At 41.1% G+C, this 11480-nt stretch overlaps 1 protein-coding gene across 1 annotated transcript in view; it reads right to left on the bottom strand.

The window, feature by feature from the left end:
- LOC116704262 (ephrin type-A receptor 5-like) overlaps positions 1-11480 on the bottom strand; it is a 71007-nt gene that overhangs the window by 13389 nt on the left and 46138 nt on the right. Inside the window, 9 exon segments of the mRNA XM_032539584.1 lie at positions 665-806; positions 903-970; positions 3991-4052; positions 4592-4777; positions 5724-5849; positions 7019-7086; positions 9862-9964; positions 10105-10174; positions 10951-11040. Coding sequence (XP_032395475.1) covers positions 665-806; positions 903-970; positions 3991-4052; positions 4592-4777; positions 5724-5849; positions 7019-7086; positions 9862-9964; positions 10105-10174; positions 10951-11040 — 915 coding nt within the window.

Below are 11480 nucleotides of genomic sequence, written 5' to 3' on the forward strand. Positions count from 1 at the left end.
GGGGGGGAGAGAGGGGACAGAGAGAGAGAAAGATGTAGCCTGGCAGTGAGAGGTGAATGACAGCATATTTGGCGCGAAGGCAGAAAGACTCGGTGCTAATTGAGTGTTGCGGAGACCGAGCTGGGTACTAATTGGCCCTCCTCCTGCAGGAAGCATCCAGTCTCAGGCTGACAGGATGCCACTCAGCCTGGGACACACAGCTCAATTTAAAACCCGCTGCTCCTTCTCATTTTGAGCGAGACTCTGTCTAGGAGTTTTCAACTTAATCCAAAATTTGATATACCACAGTACACTGCGCACACACAGAAATACACACCGGATTAAATATAAATGTCCTCAAAGATATAGAACAGTGTGCCCTCTGGTTTACCCCTCCTCTTTCTCTCCCTCACTAGTACTGAAACAATTACATGATTAATCAATCAGCAGAAAAAAATGGATTCATTAAGTTGTTTATGAAGCAAAACGACCAAACATTTGCTGTAAATGTGAGGATTTGCGGCTTTTATCTGTTTTTATGTCACTGTAAATTGCCAAAAAATACCTTGTGGTCCTGGATTGTTGATCAGACGTGACAAGTGTTTTGAAGAGGTCATCCTGAGCACTGGGACATTGATTAACTCAAATGAATAATTGGTTGCAACGCAAACAATCCCAGTCTTACCCGAGTGGTGTACGCAGCCTCCGGGTCATCTTCCAGGACTCGGGACAGGCCGAAATCAGACACTTTACACACAAGGTTACTGTTGACCAGGATGTTACGAGCTGCCAGATCCCGGTGGACGTAGCCCATGTCGGACAGGTATCTGCATTTATCAGCACAAGGGAGATGGGTCAACCTTACAACGCTGTGCCCTGGTGACGTGCGCAGCTATACATTGTGCCTTTGTGTTTATGCGTACCTCATGCCAGACGCAATGCCACGCAGCATACCAACCAGCTGGATGACAGTAAACTGACCATCGTTTTTCTGAAGAAAAGAAGAGACAGATAGGACAAAAATAAATTGTTGGTTCCGATATCTTTAGTTGAACCACATGCAGTCTATGAGAACAGTGGACAGGTAGAAATCAGGGCAGAGTAGAAGACAAAAGGTAGGGATAATATTACATGTTTAAAATCCACATTATGGCAAATCCACTGAAAGGAAATCGTGTAGGATTTTGTTAATTGCACACCAGGAGCCTCCACTATGAGTGCTGTTGACTTTCAGTTAGGTTGCATATGGTCGATGCCATGCGTGTCCATAGTGTTTTTGACATTAGAAATTGTGTGGAATACGTGCTGTGAAATAATGTGCTTTAATTTTTTCTTTTGTAGCCTGCAAAACTGTGTAATTTTCCAAATATAATACAGAAAGGAGAAAGTAAGAGGACATGTACAACCTCTGCGTTAAAAAAATAATAGCTAAGCATGAGGCCACTCATAGGGTTGCCTTCCAGCATGAAAGCCACACAGCCATTAACGCCAAAAAGCCAATTACTGTAAGTTATAGTATAGCACCACAGACACACCTCTGCACATACAACATTAACTCCCAGTTTGATGTCAATAGAGGCCTTTGAGGGTAACTACATTAAGACATCTTAATCTCATTTACACTCTCTGGACATATACATTACAAACTATCTGTCTGTAAGGATTACAATTACATCTTATGGTAATGGTCAGTGTTGGGCAAGTTACTTCCAAAATGTAATTATATATTACTAGTTACTGTCATTTGAGAGTAATAAGTCATATTACAATATTACTGTCTCTGAATTGTAATGTGTTACACTATGTTTGCAAAACTTTTGAGTTACTTTCACCAAAATAACAGCGGTTTGATTTGGCAGGTAGCTTGTGAATTCCACCACCAGATCAATAAAGTCTTCTCTTTATCCACTTTAATACATCAAGTATTAACATTAACATAAAGTTAATATGAATACGTAAAGTAACTAAAGCTATAAAAATAGAAAAGTAAAACGTACAATAGGCAAGTAAGAGAAAATGAAAATACTCAATTACAAGTACCTTACAGTTGTATTGAAGTACGGCATAGTTACTCTCCATGGCTGATAAAACACAATGGTATATACGTGTAGCTACAGCAAAAGCTCTGTATGGAGCCTCTGCTAAACCATAAATCACGCTTTAGTTTTCACCCAATAACCGCTCTATTTGACTGTTGGTTTAAGCTTGCACTTCCTCCTTTCCAAATGTAAAAGTTTGTAAAAAGTGTAACTTTCCCCTCATCAACAGCAGACATGTGGCTCTCCTTGACCTTTTCCCCTCTTGGATTTCAACCTCAGTTTCCATCCCTCCTTCAACTACTTTCCCCATCCATTCGTAGCAGCAGAGCATCCCACTTACATGTAAAATAAGATGTTAAGCCAAAGATGTGAGTTATGAGCCTTGTACTGCATTGTCCATAGCTGTGACCCTTAATCGGGGAGCCAGTCCAGCCCCTGGTTCTCCCGTGTAATTACTTCACAGGATTGTCTGTGCTGTTCCGCCTGCTGGCCTCCCAGCTCCTCTGCCTGCCTTTGCCGTCCAGAATTGCTCCCCGAGGCACACAGGGTAGCAGTTTGCACTGACTACAGCCCTGTAGCACATCATTACGCTGTCTTTTGTCTCACAGCACCCTTCTATTGCACTATATGTTATGACCGGGTGCTCCCCTTGTTCTCGCTTCGAACTTGCTTTGTTTTATGTAACGTTAGTAGCACCGCTCTCTCTCTCTCCATTCTTTCTCTAGCTCGATCCAATGTTAGCACCCCTCCACATAGCGCTCTAGGATACTGTAGCAGTGGCTGTTGTTATAGCAACAAAAGATGCTCTCGGCTGTTTTTTGGAACCGAAATGTTAAGTGTATTAATAGCCTTAGGAGAACATCTTGTTCAGGTAAAGAGCATCTTTCTAGGCTGCCTATCAAGCCCACCTCCAAACACCACCACATTATTCTCTGCTTTCCCAAATTTCCATAATTGCGGTTCTGAAATATGCCTTTACCATCATGCAATTGTACAACCCTTTATCTCTCACCTCTCCATTAGCCATCTGGTGCGGGAGTTTACTCCATTTTTCATTCAGGATTTAGCCTTGTCCGCCAACTGAGCATCATGCCGTTGTAACCAGTGGGTAGACTTAAGTGCTCTGGAGAGGGATCACTTAATTCAGAGGTTTGCCAGCCTTCATTATAGTCCTTATTCTCCTCTCAGTCAAGTCCAAATTGCCTAGACAGTACAGACGTGATTCCAGCCCTGAGTACTCAGACGTCTTTTTATTTTTTTTCCTGGCAAAGTGATCTGTCTCACAGTCGCGGCGAGTAAACATTTCAAAAATTGTAGAGTACGTTTTGCAATCTACACCCTGTAGACACTGTGTGGGCTCATGTGATTATCCATCTTTAAATTGTTCACATTCAGACATTTTGCACGACAGCAGCAAGGATGTTTCACAACCAATTATATCACATATTCGTCTTTAGTTAATTTCTGCTTGAATGTGTAGAATGATGAGGTATTAGACTGGAATAATGATAGCTTTGGTGGACGTATTCTCCCATAGTGGCGTATCTTCACCAGAAATCGTTCTCATAAATGTATTTTCCTTTTTTTAGAGGGTTGAATGTTTTTCCATCACTGTGGTAATTGTCCTCCCAATTTGGCCTATCAGCAAGGGGCTCTCCCACCCTGCCCATTTGCCACTTAACTCAGCACAGAGCAACATTGATCTACGTCTAATAGCCGACCCCACTTCATTTTCATAAACCACAAACAATTCATTTGGATTGATTCTTTTGAATCAATGATGGTGTTCCTTACCTTCCTCCTTTTCTTTCCCTACATTTTCCTCTCCATTTTCCTTTTTATCCACTGTCTACTACCTATAATTATCATTCTACTCTCTCATACTCTTCCTACTCATCACCTTATAATCATACATTTCCGTCTCCCTGTTTTCACTTCTCTCATGCATTCTTGTCCCCCTCTGTCCTCCTACCTTGAGGAAACTGTCCAGTGATCCATTCTCCATGTATTCAGTGATGATCATCACCGGCTTGCCTGAGAAGCACAATATGAGAACATACTTTACAACAAAAATAGTAATACATGTATGTACATTTGTTTTCTTTTCAGATACTTCTGTAATTAATTATATTGGCTGAATAGCAGTTTGGCAATATTGGAGCTTTCTGAAATGTATTACATTTAAATTTGTTATCACTGTACGACCTGATAGAAGCCATAAACGTTAAGTACGAGTCAGAAAAGGGTAAATTCAAAAGTGCAACTGAGCTTGATAAGCCACTGTTGAAGCTGTCAAAACCCATCTGAACCGGAGTGATGAAGAACAGCTGAATGTGATGGATGTGGAAAATCCCTGACAGGTTATAGACTGAAGAAACCAGAGCAGAGTCTGACAAGTTGAGCCTGAGATTCGTCAACATCAACACAGTGCAACTGACATACTGTATAAGAAGTCCCAGTATTCGCCATTGCGATCTCTCTTTTTTTTTTTTTTTACCCTGCAGGGTGAATCTTCCATGAAGCAAAACAAAGTGTGGAAAGTCTGACTACAAACAGACATGCTGATGACTCACTCTTGGTGACCACGCCCTCCAGGCGGATGATGTTTGGGTGGTTAAACTGGCCCATGATCGACGCCTCCCACAAGAAGTCGCGTCTCTGCTGCTCCGTGTAGCCCGCTTTCAAGGTCTTTATGGCAACCTGGATCTCTCTTTTCCCAGGCAACCTCAACGGTCCGCTGCACACCTCGCCAAACTCCCCTGAGGCAAAGAGACAAAGACCTCAACATTACCTTTATCACCACCTTTAAGTCTTGTCCAATTGTGAACCAGACCTTTGATAGTGACATAGAAAACCTAATTATTCTCTTGACATTCCTCACAAATTTCAAGACAACAAACCCAATCTACTTTTGGATGTAAAAGTATACAATAGTTGTGGAGAAAGAGAACACCTCTGAAGAAACAATAAAACACAGATAAGGAAAGATTGAAAAACTTGATACTGTTTTTTAACTCCTCTACTAATTGCAATGCATTTCCTTATGTTGTTTGCTATCAACGTCGCAATGCAACCAATTGTTTGACCTACAAATACCGGGCAGGCATCATTCAACTCACTTCATTATCACAACGAATAGGAACCTACAAACCAACGTAACACTTAAAGGCCTATTTCACTGGACAGTTAGAAAGCCCAAAAGCTCACAAATGTTACAAATCAACATTTTGGCGGGGCACAAAAGCCATTTATAGAAGCGAGAGCTGTCATTTCATTTAGCATAGCGTTCGACTTTACTCAGTGTGTGTAAACGTGCGTCTATACAATGACGTCAATCATGAATGTGACAGGTTTTTGCAGCTTGAAAAAAAAATGACGCCCTGTTGTAGAGGTGATGAGAAAATGGTTAAATTCTAAACAACATGAGATAGGCTAGACTCATTGCTCTTATTACTGTTCATTTAGTGTGTACGGGTATTGTTTGAAATTCAGCTGTTACAGGATGAGAGTATTTGTACCTGAGCATGCTTGACTGAACAGGTTCGCTTCAAAACAAACAATAATGTATTCTGTGGTACATTATTCTGGAAAAATCAGCCCCGAAATGTATGCTGAGAATATGAATCAGAGCATCTGTAAGAGACACGCTTGCGCACGCGCACGCGCACACACACACGCACACGCACACGCACACACTTGACTCACCAGCTCCAATGATCCTCTCTATGGAGATAAACGAGACGTCGATCTCCTGAGCAAATTCATGCACGGCCTGATTGGGATCTTCATAGGTGAGGGGGTCAATATAGGTGCGCACCCCAGGGAACTTTACTGCAGACACACATGCATTGCATCATTACCATTTAGATGTAATTTACCATCATTAACATTTATTCAGGCTTGTATGCACGATACATACAGTACATACATACATACATACATGCATACATACATACATACATATCAACGTACAGTAAATGTTATTAGGCCGTTGGAGGCAATGTTGCAAATCCAGGAGCAGGAATTATTAGCAATTGTGATCAATGTTAAGTAGTGGCTTGATATGAGTTTGTCATGTCCATTTCCACGAAATGTCCCATATTATGACATGAATACATAAAATGTATACTGTTATAGTTTCTATCCATATTTCATACCCCTTATCAACACTGTTTCTGCCTTTTTAGATTGCCATTGTTATTTAGAACATGCTTAAAAGCCCTTATGCTTATTTTACCTTTTAAAAAAACATGACTTCAACTGGAGGTCCTACCTACAAAACTGTATCTAGAGTAAAATGCAATGATTGATTCCTTTAATTATCCCCAAAACAAGTCACTTTTTTGTGTGCATGATAAGTAATTAACGTTCGTTTTAAATATGAATCATATGACAGTGTACCACACATACTGGCACTGTGGGATTTTTTCTCGGATGTACGGTAAGGGTTGGCTCTTAAGCCAGCAGATGGATGGCAGGATACAATGCCAGAAATGTTGCCAAATATATTAAGCTGTCACGGCCTATTAATAAAGCTTGTGTGTGTCCTCAGCCAAAATGGCTGCCATAGATCCAGTATGTTATTTAAAGAATCTTGGTACAAAATACTGTAAACTGCACACAGATGCACACACAGGCCCACGCGCACACACACACACATACCAACACACCACAAACACACACACACACACACACACACACACCACACACACACACACACACACACACACACACACACACACACACACACACACACACACACACACACACACACACACACACACACACACACACACAACACACACACACACACAACACACCACACACACACCACACAACAACACACACACACAGATACACGCACACTGAGGACAATGATGGATAAACTGATACAGACATTGAACCTTCTACATTACATGTAGCAGAACTGTATGGCCACAGACCCCCCCCCCTTCAACACACAACAGAATAAGTTTTTTTCTATTTTTTTTTAAACTTACTGTGACCGTTGTGGAAGTGCATCTTCTCCTCTTCAGGGTCCTGCTTTGCTTTGCTGTAGCCACACCGCCTGAGTGGAGGGACACACCAACACATCGGAACAAATGCCATGTCACAGTGTTGTTTTTGTTCACACGTAAAAGCATTGACTGGCGTTTTTTTTTTTTATTTCATGGTAGAAAACCTTACAATTATGCTTATATTAGTGGCACATACTAACCACTTACAGGGGGTAGACAAAACAATGGTAAAACCCCATGGAAAAGGACTAATTATTTCAATTTACTCTGCTTTTTTTAGCATCATGTAGCAATTACTGTATATAATTTTCTTACATACATTTCCAAATTCTAGTACAAGACAGCACAAAATACTGCACGCCCTTATGCATTTTATTTACTGTATATCTAGACAAAGAGCAAACAGTGACATTTACACTCAGAGAGAACAGAGGGTAGCTAACAGAGATCTAAGTGAAGGTATCACAAAATTGCCCGGCCACAAAGAAGCAAATCCTGGCCAACACACACCACGACAACACTTGGATCTAAGTGCAACCTAAGCTTTTTATTTCCTCTGCTAACTTACGATTCAAGGTTGCTGAACATGCTTAAAAATACCAGCATTTTAGACATTAGCAAAGGAGTGCAGTTTTCAAATAATATCATTTTCCAAGAAAGCCCTTGTCAACAGATCAACTCTGACTTTTGGCAGAGGACAGAGCAGTCTTGCGCTTTTTGTGTCTCCCCCAACGTATCGGCCAAAACCTGTATTTGTTTGTTTGATGTGTGTGTATGTGTGTCTGTGTGCACAAAGCTTCTGCATTTCAATATTTAGATAAGCAGCATCAGAGATAAACAGGAGGATTGCTTTTAAACTTAATCTGACACGCAAACACGCACACATGCAAACATATGACACTAACAGAAAAGACACAGAGAGACACTCAAAATGAGGTAAAATACATTGCTGTACATCAGTGCATTTGTAAAGAACAAGAGTCAACCAAATGTTATAGATGCCGCAGTTTTCCTTATTTTTCAGTTCTTGAAGACAAAAAGCGCACACACACACACACACACACACACACACACACACACACACACACACACACACACACACACACACACACACACACACACACACACACACACACACACACACACACACACACACACACACACACACACACACACACACACACACACACACAACCACACACCCACACACACACACACACACACACACACACACACACACACACACAGGTCAAGTCCAAGTCTTTCCCATCGGGGCTCTCTGTAGGACAGCCAGGCTTGGCTGGAGGGGTTTGGTACAGGCTGGAAAATATGGGTGGGGGGATTCTGTGTGTATGTGTGTCTGTGTTTAGTACATGTGTGTCTGCCTGAGGGTGTTTAGTTTGCCGGATCTATTGAGTCAAGGGGTTTAAGAATGCCCATGCCCCGTCGGCCCTCCAACTTCTAACATGTGTGCGCCTGTGTGTGTGTGTGTGTGTGGTGTGTGTGTGGGGGGGGGGGGGGTGTTAACCCATGTGTACATGCACCCCCCCCCCCCGTACTGTGTGTCTACATACATGTCTGCTGTGTTCTGATGTCTATTCATGCGTTTACGTCTGGAGGGTCATGCAGTCGCAGGGGAGGGTGGGAGTGGGGGGGCAGGGATACAGTAGTTGGAGGGTGTTGTGGTGTTTGTGTTCCAATTCCATCTCTAGAAAATTTGGCATTCCTTCATCCCTCCTCCCCCACACAAAACCGGAGCGATCCTCATCCCCGATTGGCTAAACCAAAATCACCATTGCTTCCATCTGATTTGTTTTTTAATCCGTGAACCTAACCAAAGCCTCTGCTGATTCAATGAAGAAAGAACAAAGAATAAGGAGTAGGTAAAGGGACGGAGAACTTAATGAATGAATGAATGAACGAGCAGCAGAATGAGTGTATGAATGAAAAAAATGACAAACAGATCCATGGACAGATCAATAAAACAAACACATGTATAGATGTACAGACCATCAGAACAACCATTTGAATCGGATTTCACAGGCTGAGCTTTGTCAAACTGCCCTTTGCTTTGTTAATTATGGTTCAGTAAAAGCATTTGGACATGCATAGCTGGTAATTAACTTAATTAAATGCATATCACAGGAAAATGTGGTTAATAAAAGTCAAGAGCTCAACTGTCTTTAGATAAATAACTTGGACTTATAGGATCGTGTGAGGATTGTCAACACGGTTTAGTGTGGCCACTGATTATGTGCTTTGCATGTGTTTGAAAGCTTCCCTTGCTATATACAGAATTTGCAATCATCTACTGTATGTTTTCTGTGTGCATGTGTGAAAAAGATATCAGAAAGCTGATTGTGGCAATTCCAAGACAAGGTGGTACAAAAATGCAAGTGTGTTATGTATGGAGTGCTGAATGCGGATGTATAACGGACCACAACGTTGTGTCACCACCGCACTTGAAGACTTGCCTGTATGCATCAGCCCATAAGCTATAACCTAAAAAGCAACCCTTTAATCCTGACCTATTACAAATCTCTAACCTCAAGCCATGCATCTAATCCCTTAATGCTGCTCTAACACAGACGTATCTGGGTCACAAATGAGATTTGGTTTTTGGTATGTTTGTTAGTCAGCAATAGGTCAGAGGAGGACAAGAGGATGTCCGCTGACTAAGCTAACGTGTATCCACATATTTACAAATGTACATTACAGCTGTGCTGAACTAAATGATAAGAAAGGTTTACACTCTGAGCTGGCTTTCTCATGTGTGTGGCCATTCAATATAAGTTAATGTGCTTCCACTTGCACATGTGTCTTACCGTCCACTGAGCAGGAATCCAGCGACTACGGCCAGGAGGACCAGAGCCAAGGTGATAGCCACCGCTACAATCGAAGCCTGAGCACTCTCGCTGGTCGCAGTTACTTCCAAAAGGAAAAGAGGAGGGATTAGACACACACAAAAACACACCTGGCATCTGCCGTTGATGCAGCCTTGTAAAAGCAGGTGGGAGTCACGTACGAGTTGAACTTGTATGCTCATGCTCTCTCTCAGGTGTACTCACAGTAAGGGCTGGTCTGGAACTCAAAACGTCGGCTAAATGCTCCATAGCCTGCTGAGGTCCTGGCTCGCACCTGGAATGCAACATATCCAAATGTATCACATCTACAGTAAATTTAACCACTGGTGGACCATAACTAAGTACGTTTACTTAAGTACTGTATTTAAGTACACATTTGAGGTACCTTAATTGAGTCTTTTTCTTTCCATGCCACTTTCTGCATCTACTCCATTACATTTTAGAGAGAAATATTGTAATGTTTACTCCACTAAATTAATCTGACAGCTTAAGTAACTAGTTACTTTACATATTAAGATTGTTGCACACAAAACAAATGCAATATATATATATATATATATATATATTAATAGATAATATAGTAATTTTAAAATGATAAAGATATAGAGATATATATATATATATAGAGATATATATATATATATATATATATATATACACACTAAGTTTTATTAAAAATTGAACTACCCTACAAGTGCAGCTGAATTGATTAGACCATTAAATACGTGGTTGATTGAGGGAACTATTTGAATTGTTTACAGATTCTAAAATGTGATGATTTTTCTGCATAGAGTACTTTACTTTTAATATTCGAAGTACATGGTACTTCGAATACACACTTTTACTTTAGTAACATTTTCAATGGACCAACTTCTAACAGATAAATACTGAATACTTGTTTAACCACTGAATTTACCACCATATTGTTTTGTATACATTAATTTGTGTTACATCTTTCGAATTGTTTACTCTCCCTTTTCTAATCTCAGACTACAAATTGTTTTATTATGACGGTCTATAATTATTTTTTTTTTTCGACCCATGTCTGACCTGGAAGATGTAGGCTGAAGAGGGCTTCAGGCCTTCCACCACCATCTCAGTCTCCTTGGACTTTATAATAGTGTAACTGGAGTCCTGCTCCTGTTGGAGAAGAGGGAGAGGGCGGTTATTGTAATTCATTCACTAGTCTTACATATGTTTTTGCAGCTTTAATTATTTGTTGTTGCAGATTTTGCATGTGCGTCGTCTCGCCTACACATTTTTCCCAGCAACCTGTAGTGCGTGTGTGTGTGTGTGTGTGTGTTTAAGTGCATGTGTGTAAGGATCAGTTTCCCAACTGTGACCACATCAGGTTTAAACACAGCTAAATGCCCTCTCCATTAGCCAGAAGCCATTAGCCAACCACTGACCACAAACCCTGCTCTGCTCCCCTGTACACCTTTATTCTGACCTTCCCAGAAAAGAAGACATAAGAGGACTAAAGAGAGAAAAGAGGAAGGGCACAAGAACAGTGAGCTGAATAGAAGCATCAAATTACTGTCTCTACCCAAGTCCAACTTTAAAAAAAAAAGGGGGGGGGG

This window comes from Etheostoma spectabile, chromosome 16, assembly GCF_008692095.1.
Source record: "Etheostoma spectabile isolate EspeVRDwgs_2016 chromosome 16, UIUC_Espe_1.0, whole genome shotgun sequence".
NCBI lineage: Eukaryota > Metazoa > Chordata > Actinopteri > Perciformes > Percidae > Etheostoma > Etheostoma spectabile.